We start from the raw sequence: 24254 nt of genomic DNA, 5'->3' as shown, positions 1-24254 counted from the left end.
TTTTGTTTCTCAAACAGCACAATAATTTATTGAATTCATACACCAAAATTTTCATCCATTTGTAAAAATTTACACTTACATTATTTCCAGTATAGACAACAGTGAAATAAACACTTTTCTGCCTAAAGCTTCTTTTTTTATTAGATTCTTTTCTTTTCTTTTGTTTGAGACAGAGTCTCACTCTGTAGGCCAGGCTGGAGTGCAGTGGCACAATCTCGGCTCACCACAACCTCCACCTCCCAAAGCAATTCTCCTGCCTCAGCCTCCTGAGTAGCTGGGATTATAGGCACGTGCCACAATACCCAGCTAATTTTTGTATTTTTAGTAGAGACAGAGTTTCACTTGTTGGCCATGCTGGTCTTGAACTCCTGACCTCATGAGCCACCTTGCCCAGCCTATTGGATTATTTTCTTGGGATAAATACTCAGGAAACAAATATCCAGTCAAAAGATATAAATATATTTTATGGCTTACAAATGAAGTATGTTGTCAAATAGTTTACTGAAAAACTTCTTTACTAATTTTTACCGTAAACAATATAAAAGCAACTAATTTTACATCATTGTCAGCAATGGCTATTGTTACTATTTCTAATAAGACAGTGTCTTATGTACACTTATTTCTTTCATATATATAACTAGCAAGGTGGCTGGGCTTCCTTGATAATCTCTGGATGTTTTTCCTTTTTCTCTTGCTACCACTACCCTCAGCTAACTCAGGATCCTTGCAAGGCCCACAGACCCCCCAGTCAACTGGCAGCAATTCCATGGCAGAGGTTCCAGGTGACCTGAAGCCACCTACCCCAGCCTCCACCCCTCATGGACAGATGACCCCAATGCAAGGTGGAAGGTATGTTCAGATAACTCTGTGAGCCCTATCAAGTCAGATTTGTTCATCTTCTAGTTTTCTGGAGTGAACTTCATAGAGAGAAGAAATGGTATTCCCTAGAGAGTTTTTAAATGTTGATTGCTTCTAGTTTTATTCATGTCATTTATTTGGGATGATTTTTGCATTTGCACATTTCAGGATTGGTTTATCTTCTGAATACACTGTTTGGAGGTCACTCCTGCTATATGGTTAAGCTTTCATTCTTTGCATCTCTTCAGAAGCAGTACAATCAGTGTGCACGACCCATTCTCAGACGTGAGTGATTCATCCTTCCCGAAACGGAACTCCATGACTCCAAACGCCCCCTACCAGCAGGGCATGAGTATGCCCGACGTGATGGGCAGGATGCCCTATGAGCCCAACAAGGACCCCTTTGGGGGAATGAGAAAAGGTACGTGCAGAGGGGCCTCTGCCCAGGTGTGGGCCAGTGGGCATTCCACTGTCTGCTGTTGCACCACAGTGCCTTTCGCTCAGATTGCCTCTGCGCCTGTGCTGCCCAGGCGTGGGTCCCAGGTCCCCATCCCACTACACGAGTGGCCTTGGGAAAAGCATTTAGCCTCTTTGTGCCCCGACCCTGTCCCCGGCTGGCCTCAGTGCCCTCAGCATCTTCCCCGGCATATGCTCCCTGTGTCCGGATACGTGCTGCCTCCTCACACACACCAAGTTACGTTCCTTATCTAGAAACTGGGAAAATAATAGGACCTGCTTCCAAAGGCGTGGTGAGGTTTAAGTTCCTGCACACAGAGCTCAGAGAAGAGTGGCTGGCAGCTGTGGTAAGTAAGCGCGCGCTGCACAGCACCTGGCACGGCGTTGCTGTGCTAGTGTAGTGTGCGCTGGGCACTAGCTCGTAGGTTGGTAATCACAGTCACTGCCTGCCCTCAGGGAATAACAGACTCCTGGGAGGAAACAAAAAATAAGCACCAACAGGCAGTTAAAGACTGTGGTTGGTGGAAGACAGGAAAGCAAAAGCAAAAATGGATACAGATAGCAGCGGTGCTGGGTGGCGCTGCGGGAGAGAGGGAGAGTGATTAGATTGGGTGGGCAGGAGGGAAGCGCCCTGAGGAGCTGGCAAGGGGGTGGGGGGTGGCGGGAATGAGCTTGGCATATGAGAGGTGGGGGGTGTCCGGAGCACAGTGAGATGGGCCCAGGGACAGGCGGAGGCCGTTGAGGCCCGTGGGCCCAGAGCCTTTCTGTCTCTGTGGACGTATTGATGAATCTGGATTATTCGCCAAGGTGAAAGATGTTGCTTGGGGAAGTGATGTCAGTAGTTTTTTTTGTAAGAAACAAATAAATAACTGGCCGTCTCTGGAGAATGTACTGGAAGGAGGTAAGAGTAGCTTTGCAGAGGCCACTGTGAGCGTCTGGGGCAAGCTGGCCAATTGGAGCTGGACACCAGCTGTGCAAAGGTGCTGGCGGGGTGAACGCGGGCCCTGAGGGAGAGGCTGACAGTTACTGGGCGGGTGAAGATATGATTCCCTGCAATGTGGAGGATTGGGAAAGGACCGGGCTGGAGGGGAACAGGAGTCCCTCTGGGATGTGTCCCGGGGTAAGGCACGGAATACGTGGCTAGAGCTGAGCAGATGTTGGAATCAGTATAGTCTTGGAGTAGCAAGTGTAGAAGCCATGTCTGCAGCAATGGGATGGATGAGACCTTTGAGAGAGAGAGTGCAGGGGTTTGCAGCTGCCATCAGAGAACGCCAGGCGGGCTCTCCCCTGATTCCTGCTTCCCAAGATCGAGGCGGCACTGAGGTTGTGACTGTCTGAGGCGCTGCCCTCCGGTTCTGCCCGTGCTGTACCAGCCACAAGTGGAGACTTGATATTTTGCTTTTGGGCATTCTTCCTAATGCAGTCAAGTCCTGTGAAATTGAAGCATGATGTGAATATTATTGGAAAAAGCATATAGAAGAAATAGTGAAGAATATTTTTATGGAAATACTTACTCCAGAATCCCTTAAATAATAGTACCTATGTTGTGCTTAGATGTTGGGGTAATGAGTTTCTCAATAACATTGTCTGAGTGAAGAGAAGCGTAAAGCTCAAAGCCTTGGTTTTCATACGTGTTATAGACCAATGAAAACGAACAATGAAGAATCTGTCAAATTTGAGTATAGGACACATACCATTTAAAAATAAAATTCATAGTATTTCATGTATAATATTTTGGATAACACTCATAAAGCAAGATCATCTATAATTTCTCCTTTCAAAAGTTTCAGGGCTGCTTATTCCAAGTAAAGATTTTGCAGAACAGGCAATAAATCCATAAGCTCAGAATTTCAAAAGCTTTGTGAATGTGGGGGGAGCTGTTTTTTTTTTTCAGTGGTATGAGATGCTAGATAGAACATTTTGTTAGTGTTTTTGATAGGTTTAGACTCCGAAAATATGACGACATGGAAAAAATTCCTTAGTAATATTTGGAATTTGGCCTCAAACTGTATTGTGAAGCATTCCCATATCCCGCTGATTCACCACATTAGACCGCCACAGGTGCATTTCCCTTGTGTCCTTATGCCTGTAATTTTTCTTATTACAAAAATAAATTCGTGGGGGCCGAATGATTGTGGGATCACCTTGCTAGGCCCTAGGTAGATATATACAGATAATTATTGCTTTACAGTGGGGTTACATCAGAAGAAACCCATCCTAAATTGAAAATACCAGTCCATTGAGAATATTTTTGATTTAAACAGTGAGTTGATCTGGACATAACCCCATGTTAAATTGAGGAGCATACCGAATGCCTGTCGCTTTGACATGATTATAAGGTTGAACCATCCTACTTTGGTGACTGTCTGTAATGTGTTTTCATCAACCATGTAAATGATCCCCAATGGCTAGTACAATCCCTAGTGTATTTCAGTGCACCTGCTGCCTTACAGTAGTGGTGTTTGAGGACCAAATTAAAGCAGATAAACAGAAAATCCACAGGTAGCAGATTTTCTTAAAGTCTTACTCCCGTTCTGTGTAGTTTTCCATTCTTCAGTTTGCCGTACTCTGTCAGTAATCTTGATGGTGCTCTGATTTTTTGTTTAGTGACTAACTTCAGTGGAAAACACACTCTCTGTCACTGTTGTTGCTGCTGGTGGTGATATTAACCTGTAGTATGGTAGTGTGGTCAGTCAAAGAGCCCAATCTAATATTAGCCCTCACTATCCCTGAGGGGCCTGGCCCCACCTGTTCACCAGCCTGCCTTCCCTGCCTTACTTCCTTCTTACTTCCTTACTTCACTGATGGAGGCATTGATTGATTACATATAAGTAAACATCATTTTATATGTTTAACTGAATAGTGTATTTTGAATGTCTGTTAGTATGTGTACACATAGCTCTACTTACTCTTTTTAATTGAATAGATATACCCTAATGCTCCAGTAATGGATGAGTTGTTTCATAATCTTTTGCTATTATAAACAATGATGCAGTGATTGTTGAAGTACAAGGTTTTCACATTTGTAAGAGTGTTTCTGCAAAATAGATTCCTAGAAGTAGATTGTTGAATCAAAGAATATGGACTTTTTTTTAGTTTACTGAATAGCCCAGCTTTACAGTATAACAAACTACCCCCAGAACTTAGTGGCTTTAAAAACAGTACCATTAATTCTGTCTCTCGGTTCTGTGGTAGACGGTAGTTCTTCGCTCTGTGTGTCGTGTTGTCAGCTAGGACACTGAGGTGGCCACCATCATCTGGGAGCCAGGCTGAGAGCTCTGCTGGGCTCTGATACTCTCGAGTGGCTGACGTCATCCCCAGGCTCTCTGGGAACTCAGCTGCAGCTGTTGGCTGCAGCCTCCTCCATGGGGCCTTTCCAGGTAGTTTCTTAGGTGCCCATGACATGGCAGATGGGTTCCAAGAGGGAGCACTTCAAGAGGACAGGCCCTGGGAGCAAGAACTTAAAACACTTTTGCTTGCATCCCACTTGCCGGGGCCCTCGTAATCAATGCTAATCACATGACCAAGCCCAAAGGCACCATGGGAGGGGCTTCCCAGGTCACAAATGCTGGGAGACGCGCTTCTTTGAGGGTCGCCGAAACAGATCCTTCCATAGCAGGTAAAGCAGGTATTGGCAAAGGTTGTGCCAGTTTAATGTTCTCAACAAGAGCATGTGAGAGTGTGTGTGTTCACGCACCCTTGTTAAGAATGATCATCGTCCCTCATTTTAACATTGGCCAATTAGATGGAAGGGAGAAAGCCTCGTTACTGTTTTACCTTGGATTTATTCCATTATTAGTAAACTCACACATCTTTTCATATGTTGATTGACCATTTATTTTTCTTCTGTAAATGTCCATTTATGTGTTTGCCCATTTTTAATTTGGTTGTCCCTTTTCCTGGTGATTTTTAAAAATTTCCTTCTGTATTAGAGAATTAAGCTATTTAATTATGCCATGTGATTTCTGTCTATCTCTGTTTTCACATCTACAGAATAGAAAGTAACTTCAAAACTGGTTCTACCACAATAGATAAAATAGGTGAAAGCACATTGCAAGGGAAAATACTTGATGCTGGCGTTGGGCCCTCTCTACCAGCGCAACAGAATGTGTCCACTCACGAAATCTTAACCAGCTTTTGTTTCACATAACATAAAAGTATCATAGGATGGGGAAAGGGAAAGGTAACGATACTGTATGTAGATGAAAATTTATATTTAAATGTTTAATTTGCCGTCAGGCTAGTTTCTGGACCTAACCCAATTTCCTTCGGGCTCTGAGCTGATGCTAATTTGCATATACAACCTAATTGGCACTCCACCCTGTATTAGAAATAGTTGTATCTCATCCCATCTTAAGCTATTCTTAACTCTCTAATAATTTTTTAATCCTTATTTTGGAGTGAATCAGTGGTTGAATGTTAAGGTTTTTGCTTTTTTTCTTATGGAAGAAGGGAACTAACTTTGTATACATATTTTATGCCCTCCTTACAACCATTTCATGAGATAATATTACTGGCCTCATTTTATAGACAACAAAATAGGGACCAGGTATGATGACTCATGCCTGTAATTCCAGCAACTCAGAAGGCTGAGGCAGGCAGATCACTTGAGCCTGGGAGTTCAAGGCTATAGTAAGCTCTGATTGCACCACTGCACCTCACCACTGCACCTCACCACTGCAGTTGCACCACTGTGCCTCACCACTGCACCTCACTACTGCAGTTGCACCATTGCACCTCACTACTGCTGTTGCACCATTGCACCTCACCACTGCAGTTGCACCACTGTGCCTCACCACTGCACCTCACTACTGCAGTTGCACCATTGCACCTCACTACTGCTGTTGCACCACTGCACCTCACCACTGCAGTTGCACCACTGTGCCTCACCACTGCACCTCACTACTGCAGTTGCACCACTGCACCCCTTAACACTAGATGATAGAGAAAAACCCTATCTCTAAAAAACATAATAAAAATGTTAAAAAGAAAAAAAAATTAAACTCAAAGGTAACTTACCCAAGTAAGGAATGGATCTGGGCCTGTGTTCATTTTTTATGTTGTTATATACAAGTTACCGCAAATTTAGCAGCTTAAAACAGCATAAATGTATGATCCCACAAAGTCTGTGGGTCACGAAACCGGCACAGCGTGACTAGGCCTCTGCTCCGGGTCTCACAGGCTGAAATCAAGGTGTCTACCAGGACGGTGAGCTCCTCAAAGGCTCAGGGTCCTCTTCGGAGTTTAAGTCTTGGCAGATTTCAGGTCCTTGTGGTTGAGGCTGCAGTCCCGTTTTCTTGACTGTCCTCTGCCCACCCTTCCTAGCACGTGACCCTCTCCACAGCATGGCAGCTGCTTCTTCAAGGCCAGCAGGAAAATATCTCTGACTTGCTTCATCTCTAAGCTCTAGACCCAAAGTTAAAGGGCTACCTGGACGATCTCCCTTCTGGTTAACTTGCAGTCAGCTGCTTAGTAACTATAGTCACGTCTGTGAAGTCCTTTTGCCGTGAACATAATATGATCATGAGAGTGATAGTGTTGTATTCATAGGTCCTACCCACACTGAAGAGGAGGGGCTCACAAAGGTGCCCACTGGGCAGGGGGCACTGGATCTTAAGGGCTAGCTTAGATTTCGGCCCCTACAGAGCACATCCTGGCTCCACACCTTACACTCTTTCAATAGTATTATGGTCTACCATATTAAGAAAAAGTATGGCTCACGCCTGTAATCCCAGCAGTTTGAGAGGCCGAGGTGGGTAGATCACCTGAGGTCAGGAGTTCAAGACTAGCCTGGCCTACATGGTGAAACCCTGTCTCTACTGAAAATACAAAACTTAGCTGGGTGTGGTGGTGGGTGCCTGTAATCCCAGCTACTTGGGAGGTTGAGGCAGGAGAATACTTGAACCCGGGAGACGGAGGTTGCAGTGAGCCAAGATCACACCACTGCACTCAGCCTGGGCGACACAGCAAGACTCCATCTCAAAAAGGAAAAAGTATAAAGACAATAGAGATTACTAGCAGCGATGGATGGGCCTGAGACTTTAGAAACGCCTAAATGTCTGCATTTTATTTAAAATATTGCAGTGCCTGGAAGCAGCGAGCCCTTTATGACGCAAGGACAGATGCCCAACAGCAGCATGCAGGACGTGTACAGCCAGAGCCCCTCCGGAGCAGTGTCCAGTCTAGGCATGGGGCAGCGCCAGCAGTTTCCCTATGGAGCCAGTTACGACCGAAGGTGAGGGTTTTCTCAGATGGCAACAAGATGATTTTCTAGAAACTGTGCTTTCCTCAAACACGCGCTTCTGAGTCCTGGCAGCTGAACCACTGATGACAGTATACAGTGTCCCCTTTCCTGTGAAAGTAAAGAGGCAATGGCTGTTGGTCACCAGGTGAGTGTCAGGTGGCTGCCTTCAATAGAAGGATATTCATGACCAAGGAGAAGGACCTTGGCCTTCGTAGGAGTCATCTTCCTAAAGTCAAGAGCCAGGGCCACCCCGGTCACACTGGCACCCAGCATCAGCACCCAGCTTCCTTCTGAGGAACTGGCAGCTGCACACTCCAGGTGCGGCTCACCTGGAGCTCCTGGATGCCTGGGCCTCCACAGCACCAGCCCCGCTTTCTCCTCTTTTCTGTCTTGGGCAAGGATCTGAGCAGTGGTAGCCACACTGGGCCTTCAGCATTCTGGAAAGGTCTTCCAGGCAGTGCTTTTTCAGATGTTGCCACTCTTCCCTGTGAACATTTTAAATAGAGGGACAGTACTTTGCACCTTAATAAACATCTCTAGAAAACCCACAGCACAGGGCTCACTGCAGCCTCTCGTAAGGAAGTCATCTTGATGTAAAAATGGCAAGTTCAGTGGCCAGACTGATGATACAGACTGATTTTTAATTAGCTAGGAGGAAAAGTAATTGAAATGGCTCTGAAAGGGCATCTGCAAACTGCTTCCTAAGATAACGGCCTAGGGTATGCCTCTTTTTGTGAAGAAGGTCCCGTGCCTGTGCCCTGACTTCAGTACTTATTATCATGAAACGCCTCCCCTTTGGTGGTATGTTCTCTACCTCCTAACAAGAGACACAATTATAAGCAAGGCTTTCATATAATATTTCAGATTTTTAAAGAAAAAAATATAGAGGCATACTAGAAGGGCATTTCCTTCCCCAGAGCCACAGTGGCGTGCCACAGGGTGGAGCTGACTTTGGGGTCACTGCCTTTGGAAGCTCCGTGTGCTGTTCTGCGGGGGACCGCTGGGCCAGACCCACTCACCTTTCATCATTCCACATGCAGGGGTCACAGGGATGGGTCGGTTGGTGGGAAAGCTTCCTCGGTGTAATACAAAGGAGAAAAGGTTGAAAAATCACAGTTTTACCAAATGAGGTTTCTTTGTGGTATTGTCTTTGTGGTATTTCTTTGTGGTATGAGCCTGGTTCTTGGGAGTCCATCCCATGTTCAAGGAGACATGGTGCTTTCTCTTAGGCACCCAGGAATTTACTCTTCTAATTCTTCACCTGGCCATGATGTGGTCAATATTTACTCGTGATATATTCATTCATCAGTTAACCATGAGGTGATGTTTAGTGTGCTGGATCAAGGATTTCAGTTAGGTTTGTTTCGTTTTTGAGGGTCCAGGAAAAGCTACAGATGTTTTTTTGGTGGGTAGCTGGCAAGATTAGAAGAAGAATTATCTTGGCCCTACCACATTAAAGACAGGTTTACCTCATTGTTAAGTTTCTCTTCTGAAAAAACGTTGCATGTTAGGCAACTTAAATCTTACCACGTCAGTTACATTTCTTTCCTCTTACCTCTAAGCTTCCTTCTTAGATCTCAAGGTTAAAAGTTAGTTATCAAAAGTTCCCGTGTCTGTGTCACATATGATAGTCTAAAAATTTATTTATTTTTATTATTCTCATTCTTTAATCAGGTTGGGAATATATTCAGTCCATTGTTCTCTTTCTTATGGGATTTAGTATATTAACCTAAACCAGTGTATCTTTCAAAGTTCCAAATCTATTGCCTTTTAAAACTTGCTATTTTTGATGGTATTTATAATTTCTTAATATGCTAGTAGTCGAAAGATAAAAGTACTAGTTCATTTCCATTTTAAGATGTAATAGATGTACATTTAAATCATCCCTATTCTTTTCTGTAGCCTTTTAGGGCATAGGACTTTGAAATTCTGAGCACTTGTATTTACACAGTGATTTGTTAGCTAACATTTGAATTACGTTTGAAGTGTAGCTTTTAAAAATTAAACATTTTCCATTCATAATGAGAATGTGCAGAGTACAAACATGTCGGTGTTCTGGTACTTCTAGGAACATTGCTTTTGAGTCTTAAGTTCTTCTCGTCGTTTCTGGCTTCCATGAATGCCTCACATCACAGCATTGTACGACACTTCCTAAGGCACACGTCAGTGGGGAGGCGGGGCTGCGGCCTCCACGCAGAGGCCAGAGGCTCTGACAGGTGCTTACAGGGCGCCTGCCTGTTCAGCCGGTATTCCTCTGACACCTATTAGCCAACAGCCTGAACCAGAAGTTTGGCACCATTCCCAAAATGGGTGTTCCCATCCCTGGTGCTAACAGTTGGCACGCAGCCGCCTCTCAGAGGGCCTTCGTTGGAGGGGTGCACGGTGAAGGCCAAGCAGAGCTGCTGGGGGAGTCGGGGTTCCGGAAATGGGTTGTTCCTTTCTCTGTTTGCCTGAAGCTCTTTCTCAATTAAGTTTTCTTTGAATGCCTCGTTCCAGGCATGAACCTTATGGGCAGCAGTATCCAGGCCAAGGCCCTCCCTCGGGACAGCCGCCGTATGGAGGGCACCAGCCCGGCCTGTACCCACAGCAGCCGGTGAGTTGGCGAGTGGGCGTGGGGCGCTGTGTTTTCTGGTTCTATCCTGGAGGCTCAAACTCAAATTTGTCTTTTCAGAAGTCTAACAAAAATGATTAGTGTTTATGGAGTGTTCAGAATATAGTTAACGCTAGAAAGTACTCCTGGGATGTTGAAGTCAGCAAATTAAAAATCACTCTGGATACATGGTTTCCTGAAACCAATATAACCTGTAATAGGAAGTTGAATACATTCGTCCTTGTAAATAATAACCAGCCCAAGCTAGAGGTAGTATATTTTAAACATGTATCTGTTGTGTATACTATTGTATCAGAAGCCATTTTAGAACAGAAATTTGTCAATGCTTTAAAGAGAATATGTAGAAAAGCAACTTAAAATATTATATACTAATAATGAAAGTGAATTGACTTTTTAAAAAATAAGATAAGCTACTAATGATACTTATTTGGAATAAGTAGGACAGGTTTTTGCTGGTTCACAGGTGACAATTGCAGCTCAGAGATGCTAAGCTCTCCCCCTCCAGTAACCAGTGCTGCTGCAGAGAGCTGCCCTTCATGGTGTGGCTCTCCAGCATACAGGACTTTGCCATTTCTAAACAGCTTTTCAGATCTGAGACCTCTTGCAAAAAATAAAAATTTTGAAAACTATATATACATTATTATATGTATTATAATTAATTATATATTTTTCATTTATTTAATTTTGCTGGAGCATTTAGGCACAGTGAATTGCTTTTTTTTTTTTTTTTTTTTTGAGACAGAGTATCACTCTGTCTGGAATGCAGTGGTGGGATCTCGGCTCACTGCAACCTCCGCCTCCTGGGTTCAAGCAGTTCTCCTGCCTCAGCCTCCCAAGCAACTGGGACTACAGGGCTGGCCACCACACCCAACTAACTTTTGTGTTTTTAGTACAGATGGGTTTTCACTGTGTTAGCCAGGCTGGTCTCGAACTCCTGACCTCAGGTGATCCACCCGCCTCAGTCTCCCAAAGTGCTGGGATTACAGGCATGAACCACTGCACCCGGCCAGTGAATTGCATTATTAAATCAACTGATCTTAAACAGTTTTCAAGTAAAGTGAAAAACACCAGCACCTCACTGCCTCCCATCAGATTCCCACCTACCCCGATTAAGCACTGGTCCCAGAGCGTCCCGGGAAGCAAGCCTAGTAGCAGGTGTGCTGCCAACCCTGTCCTCAGTGCCAGGACCAGCGAGGCTTCGGGGGAGCCCCACCTGGCCAAGCCAGAAGTCAGGGCAGGAGCCGTGGGATGGATGTCTGGTGACACAGGCCAGTCTGGGGAGCTGAGTCCTGTTTGGAGACGTTCCCATAAAATGAGGCCCAAGAAACCCATTTATCCTGAGACCCTTTCAGGCTGGCCCTGGATCCTAGCTCTCCTGTGGGAGGGTCCCTCTGCCTGCTGCTGTGGTCCTAGCACAGCTCCCAGCGTGTGTGGCATCTGCCTGTGTGGGAGTCCAACGCTGGCTGTCCTGCTGTCACAGCCTAAGGAGAGGAGGCTTTTTTTTCCCACAGAAAGTTTCAAACACGTGAAAACAAACTTTGGATGCCACCTCCTGAGTGTGTGACACAGTGGATATAATACTGAGATATTGAACATAAATTTCTCAGGTGTTATAGGAGCTTCCCATATTCATTTTGAAATGAACATTCTAGCAGGTAGTAACTATTTTGCATCATTGCAGTGTGTGAGTATACCTGTAAGAGCACATCAGGGTGATTTATCTTTCTGTGAATTCCAGAATTACAAGCGCCATATGGACGGCATGTACGGGCCCCCAGCCAAGCGCCACGAGGGCGACATGTACAACATGCAGTATAGCAGCCAGCAGCAGGAGATGTACAACCAGTACGGCGGCTCCTACTCAGGGCCGGACCGCAGGCCCATCCAGGGCCAGTACCCCTATCCCTACAGCAGGGAGCGGATGCAGGGCCCGGGGCAGCTCCAGACGCACGGAATCCCGCCTCAGATGATGGGCGGCCCGCTGCAGTCGTCCTCCAGCGAGGGGCCTCAGCAGAATATGTGGGCAGCACGCAATGATATGCCTTATCCCTACCAGAACAGGCAGGGCCCTGGCGGCCCTGCACAGGCGCCCCCTTACCCAGGCATGAACCGCACGGACGATATGATGGTACCCGATCAGAGGATAAACCATGAGAGCCAGTGGCCTTCTCACGTCAGCCAGCGTCAGCCTTATATGTCGTCCTCAGCCTCCATGCAGCCCATCACGCGCCCGCCACAGCCGTCCTACCAGACGCCACCGTCACTGCCAAATCACATCTCCAGGGCGCCCAGCCCAGCGTCCTTCCAGCGCTCCCTGGAGAACCGCATGTCTCCAAGCAAGTCTCCCTTTCTGCCCTCCATGAAGATGCAGAAGGTGATGCCCACGGTCCCCGCATCCCAGGTCACCGGGCCGCCGCCCCAGCCACCCCCCATCAGAAGGGAGATTACCTTTCCTCCTGGCTCAGTAGAAGCATCACAGCCGGTCTTGAAACAAAGGCGAAAGATTACCTCCAAAGATATCGGTAAGAATTCCAAAGCTTTCATTCTGAAACGAGTTCCAGTTGTAGTGCAGAATTTTAATTTCAGTGTAGATATTGTTCTTACTAATCTCAAAGGGATGAAAAAAATTATGACTAGAAATTATCAAGACGCATTTTTATATAAGAATAACAGTTGGAGGCTGCTAATCCGAATTAAGAAATGGTGCCAGAAAAGATTTTGAAATAAAATGGCAGATTTTTTTCCCCATCCTCCTAAAATGGCAGTTTTACATGTGAATGTTATTTGTGTGAAAGATCAAAGCTTCAAGTAAGAAATCAGGGAATCCTCAGTGGTTATATACTATAGTTTGGGCTTAAAGATTTGAGGTTAACCAAGCCACTTAATCGCTACAATACGTGCCTAACAGACCCTCCCGTGAGGCTAATGAAATGCTAAAGGTGACCTGAGAAAATCTGAAGGCAAGCCACTCTGTAATTTGGTGACAGCATACAGTGAATTTCCATGGGAAAAAGTCAAAGCATGGATGTAATATGTAGATTGATAGACGGTATGACATATAGAATATGCTATGCTGTGATATATCGAATTGATATCCCCGATGCACTGGTAGACATGGGCCAAGAACTGTGTCACTCGAAAGCTGATGTTGCTTGTTTATCCTCTGTGGGATGTTCTGAATACTAATCAGAGCTCTGGACTGTCTGGGAGTACACATCGAGTTTCTGCATGATTTCTGAAGTACTTTTAACTCAGCGAGGGAAATAATAGCTCTGAGTTGTATTAGAAAAAATTACTCAAAAAAACTCAAGATCAAGTTGACCTCAAATCATTTGCAGTGATTACAAAATTAAAGATATTAAATTAATAATGAAAGACATCAACCACTGGACGTTAAGGAGATGTAGACTGAGAGACCAACACAGGAGGATTGCTTGAGCTCAGGAATTCGAGACCACTGTTGGGCAACCTAGCGAAACCTCGTCTCTACTAAAAATAAAAAAGTTAGCCAAAGTAGAACCCATTTCTGTAGTCCCAGCTATTCAGGAGGCTGAGATAGGAGGATCACTTGAGCCCCAGGAGATCAAGGCTTCAGTGAACAGTGATTGTGCCACTGCACTCCAGCCTGGGTGACAGTGAGATTCTGTCTCAAAAAAAAGGAGATAGAGAAAAAAATCAAGGATTAAAAAAAAGTGTGTGTGTGTGTGTATGCACGCACACACATATATATTCCTTTATATAGATCCCTTTGTATATACATATGTCTATCCCTTTGTGTGTGTGTGTGTGTGTATATATATCCCTTTTCATATATATATAGTTGCAGAGGGAGAAAAGGAGACAGACACTGAGGCCCATTTTATATATAGAAAATGTGTATATAAATGCACATGTATATTGTGTGTTTATGTGTGTATATGTATGTTTAAATAAATATGTCTAATTTTTTTTGAAATCTCTCAGTGCACGTTATATAGCATTTGTCTTCAACCTAGGGAAATTTATATTTTTATTTTTAAAAGTAATTTTGATTTTTCTAATGTAAAAACAATACGTGCCTATCTTAGAAAATTTTAAAAACAGATAAAATAAAGGTGGAAAAGCCACAGTGCCCCCCCACCCCGACCCACATCCACGTCCGATGATTCTTGGTGCCTGAAGAACGCCCCAGCCTCCGGGCGGCTCCGGGGGTCTGGCCAAGCTGCGCCTCTGCCCTCTCGGGCTGGCGCCCTGCACTGCCGCCACACCTCCTGGGAAATTCCTATGCCTGTTGTCTGTTTCCCACAGCCCCATCTCATGGCAAATCTCACAAACTTTCTACCTGATCATTTTGTTTTCTTCAGTAGCCGGAATAATAGGGAAAACAACAAATTGCTTCCCATTCTTTGGCTCCGACCATGCTCCTGAGAAATCTGAGCCATCGAAGTGCTGCTGTTTGTCACAGCATGTTCTGAGGGCAGGAGCACAGGGCTGGAGGAAAGCAGCCTGAGAGAGCCCAGGCCGTGCGTCTGCGGGGCGCGCTGCTTTGCAGTTCAGTTTTGCTTCCATGTTCTGCATACTTGGCGGCCTTCCAAGACGCCACCTTGAGACACTCGTGAGTGGAGAAGGCAGAAGAAGACAGATACCACTTTTGGGTTTGACTCATTTATTAAAAGCTCTGATACCACATTGCAGACTCTGTAGGGTGGCTGAAAGAAATAACCCAGCCGTGAGAAAGGACCATCTGTGCTCAGCCAGTCCACCTCTAGAAGCACTTTCGGCTCACACGTGACCGGCAAAGCGAGAAGATCTTAAACAACACGAGTTTCTCAATACAGCTTATGGCCTCCATTGAAAATAAAAGTCATCACACTTCACTGTCCCTGAGGACTTTTGTTTAAAGTCAATATTTAACTCAACCCTCCACTTATTTTTTCTTATTCTTTTGTTAACTTTCGTTCTTCCGTGCATACAGTCGACATTAATGATGTCCTGTTTCTTTCCCATCTTCAGTTACTCCTGAGGCATGGCGTGTGATGATGTCCCTTAAATCAGGTCTTTTGGCTGAGAGTACGTGGGCTTTGGATACGATTAATATTCTTCTGTATGATGACAGCACTGTTGCTACTTTCAATCTCTCCCAGGTAAGCCAGCATAGTCCAACCAAGGAGCAGATTAGAGTAGGAGAGCATGAAGCCGTGCATAGTTGCACCTGAACTAATGCCTGCGTTAATCGGCACCGAGCGTCTGACGTTGTTCATCGTTACCGTTGTTACTGACCAACCTTAATCAGTGTAGAGTTTTCCGGGATAATATTCATTGCAGTCTTTAGTGTGTGTACACATGTACCTCTCTTTCTTACGTGAAAACAGTGACTGCATGAGAAATGTGTGTATGTGTACATGGGATAGATGACAGTCGTGATGTTAAATTGTGTAGAATGAATATTAGCAGGCCAATGGGAAGTAATCACAATGTAACATTAAGTGTGACTGCAGTCAGCATTGGAAACACAATTGGTTGCAATGGGACATTGCCCTACTTTCCAGGAGGACTTGACGTCTTTCTTTTAATTAAAGAGATATTCAAGATTTAGAAATTGTATATTGTGTATTTATAGAATGTATCAACATACATAGAAGGATAGAGAACAGTTTAATGAACCCCCACGTACCTGTCAGTCAGCTAAAATAGTTACCAACTCATGGCCAAACTTATTTCTTAGTCTGTACTCTCCCATGTCTGCCTCTCTCCAGGTGATTTTGAAGCAGTCATGTAAAAGCCTACTACTTTTAATGAGCTTAAACCCCTCCTTTGTTCAGAGTTAGGCTTCAGGTAGCTTCCAACATAATAGCTAGAAGAGAGGAGCACTGAAGTTTAAGAAAAATGCCCAGGAGTCCACAGGGCTATCGACTTTTAAAGAGATACTCAGAAATAAAACATGGAAAAAGGGTCATTTTCCCTACAGTATACAGACTACTCTCTACTTTCAGTGCAAAAACTAAAAACACTTCATTTCCTTGCTTTTATTGAAATAAGACCAGAATCTTCTACTTCTTTATTCTCTCCTTTAAGTCCTAATTATCAGCCTGGAAAGGCAACTTTTTGGTTGCTAGAAAGTTGATTAATAATAAACATTGCCTGAGTTCTGTGTTAACAGAAATAGGAATTTAAAAGCTGCGTACTGCATGTGCTAGAGTCACACACTTTCATCCTTGGGTTAGGGGAGCTGTCGTTGATCCTGTTTTCACAACCAGAATTGCTTTACTAACTTTCCCTTTTCCCCTGGGAAGAAAAGGGAAAACACGCCCTTGAAACATTGCACCTTCGGCACCCTAAAAGCAATTCTTTCTGGTTGGTGCTAGGGCTTCCCCTGGCTTCTTAAAAATTGTTCTAACTCTACTTTTAAGAAACTGACAGTGGGATCTGAAGGTACAGCTGATTTCCAGAACATCTACCGGGAAGGAATCCTCTTTGTCTCTTAACTCTTTAGAGTTCCTAAGCGTGGTAGGGGTATTGGGAGAGAGGATGGTTGCTAATCATGGAGTGTATTGTTTTTTCTTGATAGAAACATTTGCTTAAAGGAAACCGAACTTGCTCTCGTAGTCACTGGTCTCTCATAGTGGCTTTTGTCTTTCAGCCAGAGTTGTAAATAACTGAAAGGTAAAATTGCATTTTATGAAACATTCTAATGTATTTATCAGAGGCTAAATTGATTTGTTTTTAATTTTTAGTGTTTATGAGCTACCACATTGCTGAAATTATCTTCTCCAAAAGATAATTCTACCACATGGAGAACACAAGTCAGGGTAACCTATGGCACCTGAGACAAAAATAACCATAAAATCCTAGGAATAACAACCATAAAAATCCCGGCAAGTGAGTCTCAGATAAATAATACAAGAGAACAGAGTCACTTTGGGCAAAAGAGTCTATAAAACCCATGTTCCCACTCTTCTAATAATGAGCGCATTGTATCTAAATCAGGAGCAGAAAGGTAAAGCACGGCAAAGCACTCCCTCAATGGTAATATTAGAAATACGAGAATAAAAAGTAAGTTTTATGTAGGTAGTCTAAGCAAGTGAGCAGCAAATAAGACACATGCTAAACCTCGGTTTTGTTTATAATGTAAACTTGGGGAAGTCTGTTGTACCTCAAAGGTAGTTTATCCTTCCTGGTGCAGCCGAAAAGGAAGGAAAACATGTGATGATTGTGACAAGGTATTGACACGTCTCGGGATCTTTCCCCTCCTCGGTCATATCTGATGTCATGACATTGTACCTGTTCTTTCTTTCTTCTCCTCCTCCTCTCCAGTTGTCTGGATTTCTCGAACTTTTAGTCGAGTACTTTAGAAAATGCCTGATTGACATTTTTGGAATTCTTATGGAATACGAAGTGGGAGACCCCAGCCAAAAAGCACTTGACCACAACGCAGCAAGGAAAGATGACAGCCAGTCCTTGACAGAGGATTCTGGGAAAGAGGAGGAAGATGCTGAATGTATTGATGACGACGAGGAAGACGAGGAGGACGAGGAGGAAGACAGCGAGAAGACAGAAAGCGATGAGAAGAGCAGCATCGCTCTGACTGCCCCGGACGCCGCTGCAGACCCAAAGGAGAAGCCCAAGCAAGCCAGTAAGTTCGACAAGCTGCCAATCAAGATAGTGAAAAAGAACAACCTGTTTGTTGTGGACCGATCTGACAAGTTGGGCCACGTGCAGGAGTTCAACAGTGGACTTCTGCACTGGCAGCTCGGCGGGGGCGACACCACCGAGCACATCCAGACTCACTTTGAGAGCAAGATGGAAATTCCTCCTCGCAGGCGCCCACCTCCCCCTTTAAGCTCTGCAGGTAGAAAGAAAGAGCAAGAAGGCAAGGGCGACTCTGAAGAGCAGCAAGAGAAAAGCATCATAGCAACCATCGATGACGTCCTCTCTGCTCGGCCAGGGGCACTGCCCGAAGACGCAAACCCTGGGCCCCAGACCGAAAGCAGTAAGTTTCCCTTTGGGATCCAGCAAGCCAAAAGTCACCGGAACATCAAGCTGCTGGAGGACGAGCCCAGGAGCCGAGACGAGACTCCGCTGTGCACCATCGCACACTGGCAGGACTCGCTGGCTAAGCGGTGCATCTGTGTGTCCAATATCGTCCGTAGCCTGTCGTTCGTGCCTGGCAACGATGCCGAAATGTCCAAACATCCAGGCTTGGTGCTGATCCTGGGGAAGCTGATTCTTCTTCACCACGAGCATCCCGAGAGAAAGCGAGCACCGCAGACCTATGAGAAGGAGGAGGACGAGGACAAGGGGGTGCCGTGCAGCAAGGATGAGTGGTGGTGGGACTGCCTCGAGGTCTTGAGGGATAACACATTGGTCACGTTGGCCAACATTTCCGGGCAGCTAGACTTGTCTGCTTACACGGAAAGCATCTGCTTGCCAATTTTGGATGGCTTGCTGCACTGGATGGTGTGCCCGTCTGCAGAGGCACAAGATCCCTTTCCAACCGTGGGACCCAACTCGGTCCTCTCGCCTCAGAGACTTGTGCTGGAGACCCTCTGTAAACTCAGTATCCAGGACAATAATGTGGACCTGATCTTGGCCACTCCTCCATTTAGTCGTCAGGAGAAATTCTATGCTACGTTAGTTAGGTACGTTGGGGATCGCAAAAACCCAGTCTGTCGAGAAATGTCCATGGCGCTTTTATCGAACCTTGCCCAAGGGGACACGCTAGCAGCAAGGGCCATAGCTGTGCAGAAGGGAAGCATTGGAAACTTGATAAGCTTCCTAGAGGATGGGGTCACAATGGCCCAGTACCAGCAGAGCCAGCACAACCTCATGCACATGCAGCCCCCGCCCCTGGAACCGCCTAGCGTGGACATGATGTGCAGGGCGGCCAAGGCTTTGCTGGCCATGGCCAGAGTGGACGAAAACCGCTCGGAATTCCTTTTGCACGAGGGCCGGTTGCTGGATATCTCGATATCAGCTGTCCTGAACTCTCTGGTTGCTTCTGTCATCTGTGATGTACTGTTTCAGATTGGGCAGTTATGACATAAGTGAGAAGGCAAGCATGTGTGAGTGAAGATTAGAGGGTCACATATAACTGGCTGTTTTCTGTTCTTGTTTATCCAGCGTAGGAAGAAGGAAAAGAAAATCTTTGCTCCTCTGCCCCATTCACTATTTACCAATTGGGAATTAAAGAAATAATTAATTTGAACAGTTATGAAATTAATATTTGCTGTCTGTGTGTATAAGTACATCCTTTGGGGTTTTTTTTTTCTTTTTTTTTTAACCAAAGTTGCTGTCTAGTGCATTCAAAGGTCACTTTTTGTTTTTCACAGATCTTTTTAATGTTCTTTTCCATGTTGTATTGCATTTTGGGGGAAGCAAATTGACTTTAAAGAAAAAAAGTTGTGGCAAAAGATGCTAAGATGCGAAAATGTCACCATACTGTGTCAAAAAGGTGAAAAAGTATCCATTTCCTATGCGTTTTACTCCTCAGAGAATGAAAGAAACGGCATCCCATCACCCAAAGTTCTGTGCAATAGAAATTTCTACACATACAGGTATAGGGGCTCAAGGAGGTTTGCCAGTCAGCAGTCACAACTATGAAATGATACTGGTCTCTCCACAGGAAAATGGTTCCATTAGGCTGGGAGCAAAAACAATGTTTTTTAAGTTAAGATTGAAAATACAAACCTGCCAACGATCCGGAGACTGCTTCCTCACCACTCCCGTCGCATCTGCTGTCGGCGTTGACCTTCCACATGACAGTTCTTCACAATTCCTTTCATCATTTTTTAAATATTTTTTTTACTGCCTATGGGCTGTGATGTATATAGAAGTTGTACATTAAACATACCCTCATTTTTTCTTTTCTTTTTTTTTTTTTTTTTTTTAGTACAAAGTTTTAGTTTCTTTTTCATGATGTGGTAACTACGAAGTGATGGTAGATTTAAATAATTTTTTATTTTTATTTTATATATTTTTTCATTAGGGCCATATCTCAAAAAAAAAAAAAGAAAAAATACAAAAAACAAAAACAAACAAAAAAAAGAGGGTAATGTACAAGTTTCTGTATGTATAAAGTCATGCTCGATTTCGGGAGAGCAGCTGATCACAATTTGCTTCATGAATCAAGGTGTGGAAATGGTTGCATATGGACTGATGTAGAAAATGGTTACCAGTGCAGACAAAAAAGAGAAAATGAAAAAATACAACTCAAAGGAAGAAACACAACTTCAAAGATTTTTCAGTGACGAGAATCCACATTTGTATTTCAAGATAATGTAGTTTAAAAAAAAAAAAGAAAAAAACTTGATGTAAATTCCTCCTTTTCCTCTGGCTTAATGAATATCATTTATTCAGTATAAAATCTTTATATGTTCCACATGTTAAGAATAAATGTACATTAAATCTTGTTAAGCACTGTGATGGGTGTTCTTGAATACTGTTCTAGTTTCCTTAAAGTGGCTTCCTGGTAATCAAGTTATGTACAAGGAATAGGGGGAATGCAGCAGTGTATTCACATTATAAAACCCTACATTTGGAAGAGACCTTTAGGGGTTACCTACTTTAGAGTGGGGAGCAACAGTTTGATTTTCTCAAATTACTTAGCTAATTAGTCTTTGAAGCAATTAACTCTAACGACATTGAGGTATGATCATTTTCAGTATTTATGGGAGGTGACTGCCGACCCACTTGAGGTGAGATCTCAGAAGCTTACTGGCCTGAAAATGTAACTTTCTGCCTTTTACTAACTCCATCTTAATTTTAATCAAAGTTCAATCTATTCCTTGTTTCTTCTGTGTGCCTCAAAGTTATTTTGCATTTAGTTGACTCCACCGTGTATAATATTTATACTGTGCAATGTTAAAAAAAGAATCTGTTATATTGTATGTGGTGTACATAGTGCAAAGTGATTATTTCTATTTCAGGGCATATTATGATTCTCATATTCCTTCCTACCTGGTGCACAGTAGCTTTTTAATACTAGTCACTTCTAATTTAAACGTTTTCTTCCTGGGTCATTGACTGTTACTGTGTAATAATCAATTTCTTTGAAACTGCTGCGTAATGATGCTGTTAGTGGACCTCTACCTCTTCCCAGCCCTCTCCCAATCCCAGTATACTCAGAATCCCCAGCCCCTCGCATACACTGTCTCGGTTCACATTACTCACAGTAATATGTGGAAGAGTTAGACAAGAACATGCAGTACAGTCATTGTGAGACGTGACTCTCTGGTGTCACGAGGAAAAACATCATCTTTTCTGCAAGCAGTCTCTCATCTGTCAACTCCCACATTACTGAGTCAAACAGTCTTCTTACATAACAATGCAACCAAATATATGTGGAATTAAAAACCCATTTATAATTCGACTTTAAATACATCTGCTTGCTAAGAACAGATTTGAGTGCTCTGAGCTTCAAATATGGAGATTTGTAAGAGGGAATTCAATATTATTCTAATTTCTCTCTTACAGAGTACAAATAAAAGGTGTATACAAACTCTGAACCTATTCAATATCCCAATTCCTTTGTCAATCAGAAGAGTAAAACAATTAACAAAAGACTGTTATGGTTTGCATTGTAACCGACACGCAGAGTCTGACCACTGGGCACAAGTTTTTCTATCCTGATACGCACCACAGTCTCTATAGACTAATCCAGGAAGACTTTAGCATCCTTTCTATATTCTCACCCCGAATCAAGATTTACAGAAGCCCATGAAGAATTTACAGCCTGCTTGAGATCAGCTTGCCTATAAACTGAGTTACTGCTTTGTCCTAAAAATTAGTTGTTTTTTTTTTCTATGAGGCTTTTCAGAAATTTACAGGATGCCCAGACTTTAAATGTGTACCAAAAAAAAAAAAAAAGATAAAAAATAAAGGTGCAAAGAAAGTTTAGTATTTTGGAATGGTGGTATAAAGTTGAATCTGTTGGTATTTGAGTGGATTTTTTTAATGTCACATAAGAGATACTGGGTAGCGTCTGCTCAGCAATAGCTATTCACAGTGTTTTGTTCGAGGAGGAGAATGACAGAGAAGCAGTTTTTACTGATGAAGGTGACCTGTCCAAAGACTAGTTAAGCTGTTTTTTCAGAGTTATAATGAAGAATGATGTTTTTCAAGGGCATATGGGCAGTCTTATACAATGTAAGCTATTAACTACCTCCTTTATGAAAAGAAGCCAGCCTTTGCCCTGGAGTCCATCCATTTAAAACTGTTGGAAATCTTTCATTTCCTATCAAACCACATGTACCTTTGAGGAAGCAAAGAAAGTATTATAAATGAGCCACAAACGGACATTGCAAACAGTCCTTGTTCTTCTTGCTGAGCGTTGGTTCACTTCTTTATCTAGAGGGCCGTGGCCCAGCTGCCCAGAGTCCTGCTCAGCGCCACCCTAGGAGAACCCGGAGTAAACTTCATGGTCAGGCAAGATTGTTAAAACTCTGATGAATACATTTCGGTAGCAGCATTTAATCTGCTAACATGCAGCATTATTCATGAATTTAACAGGGATGTATCGAGCACATGCTGTGTGCCTGGCTCTGTTCTAGGCTCTGAGGAGTCCTCAATAAACAATGACCCTGTTTCAATTATGTTCTAGTCTTTCATGTCAGATGATTATAGAAATAAACTAGTCCTCCAAATACAGTGTTTTACATTGAAAACACTCCGAACGATCCATGTTTATGCATTGAACACTTTTTTTTTTCAAAGACAGGATTTAGCTCTGTCACCCAGGCTGATGTGAAGTGGCATGATCATAGCTCACTGCAGCCTTTAACTCATAGGTTCAAGTGATCCTCCCACCTCAGCCTCCTGAGTAGCTGGGATTACAGGCATGCGCACCACACCCAGCTAATTTTAAAGAATTTTTTGTAGAGATGGGGTCTTGCTATGTTGCTCCAGCTGGTCTAGATCTGGCCCCAGGCAATCCTTCTGCTTCAGCTTCCCAAAGCTCTGGGATTACAGATATGAGCCACCATGCCTGGCTGAAAACACTCATTTTTGTTAAGTCAGAAATAAAGTCAGGCACTAGCTGTTGAGAATTAGGGGGGTGGTGAGATGAGCTCTGGACTGAAAATCAAAAACACTTAAAGGTTAAGTCTCATCTGGGGTGTCGGCTGTAGGCTCCCAACTGTGCTCTCCAAAAGTCTGAGGCCTGTCCCAGCTTAGAGCTGCCCCTGCAGAGCATGTGTTCCTGGCTTGCCCGGGCTCCTGCAAGCAGGCTTGCGAGTCCTGGTGTGGAAGGAAAAAGCAGCAGTGGCTGGGCACCTGGTGCTCTCAGGCTACACAATCAGCACTTAGAAATGCAGGAACTGACTGCACCTGTACAAAGGCCGTCGTCGAGGCCCCTGGCCCCAAGCCCCACGCTGTCGGGCGCACCCACATGCCTCTCCAGGCACTGTGCTAGCGCTTCTGCCTTTGATCTCTGGTCCTGGTTTGGTTTTATGATGATCCAAGTCATGGCATCCTGTAAAATGCCAAAGTCAAACTGCCGAGTTAATTCACTTTGGGATTTAAAAGCATGAAACCCTGAGGAAAGTTGGTAGGACGGGAGGTGGGAGGGGAAACCGTCAAGTCTGTCCCAAGCAGAGACTCATGTGTCGTCTTCCCGAATCTGATTTCAGGGACTCGAAGTTTTACCCCAGCTTTTTCCAAAGTGTATTCTAAGAAACAGAAGAAATCTCCAAAAAATCTCCTTACATATTTTCTTGGCAATCCATAGTCCATATTACCATATTAAAGTTAGAAATCCTGCAGAAGAGACACCTGTTCAATCCAGGCATTTCCTGACTTAATTAACCTTGGAATTTTTTTAAAAAAATAGTTCCTGAAAACATGCTGCAAAGCTTTGGGGAACAGCTTCATCCACCTGCGGTCATGCCTGGCATTGCCCTGGACTGAACGCTCCTTGCATTCTTACTCCTGAAGCTGAAATTAAGATGTCCACATAGGAGGAGAGAGTGTGGAATCCTCTCTTGCTATTTCTGTGGACTTGAGCCAGGTACTTAAATTCTTTGAACCTATGGGCATGACGCCCATCTCACAGGATTGGTGAGGATTCAATGAGACAATGTATATAAAGGCCTTGTCACATAAGTGACCAGT

General features: G+C 44.0%; 1 protein-coding gene across 7 annotated transcripts in view; it reads left to right on the top strand.

The window, feature by feature from the left end:
* Positions 1 to 20570, top strand: part of ARID1B (AT-rich interaction domain 1B) — a 438832-nt gene extending 418262 nt beyond the window's left edge. For all 7 annotated transcript variants that reach the window (XM_012451772.3, XM_012451755.3, XM_064360518.1 and 4 more), the window contains 7 exons: positions 711 to 849; positions 1107 to 1279; positions 7399 to 7549; positions 10055 to 10151; positions 11908 to 12691; positions 15162 to 15292; positions 17463 to 20570. In XM_012451772.3, coding sequence (XP_012307195.3) covers positions 711 to 849; positions 1107 to 1279; positions 7399 to 7549; positions 10055 to 10151; positions 11908 to 12691; positions 15162 to 15292; positions 17463 to 19187 — 3200 coding nt within the window. In that variant the 3' untranslated portion in view covers positions 19188 to 20570. The remainder of the gene's footprint in view (positions 1 to 710; positions 850 to 1106; positions 1280 to 7398; positions 7550 to 10054; positions 10152 to 11907; positions 12692 to 15161; positions 15293 to 17462) is intronic.
* The last annotated feature ends 3684 nt before the right edge of the window (positions 20571 to 24254 follow it).

Source organism: Aotus nancymaae, unplaced genomic scaffold (assembly GCF_030222135.1).
Source record: "Aotus nancymaae isolate 86718 unplaced genomic scaffold, 86718_ANA_hifiasm-v0.15.2.pri h1tg000040l, whole genome shotgun sequence".
Classification (NCBI taxonomy): Eukaryota; Metazoa; Chordata; class Mammalia; order Primates; family Aotidae; genus Aotus; species Aotus nancymaae.
This window is presented reverse-complemented; position numbering and strand designations above follow the sequence as displayed.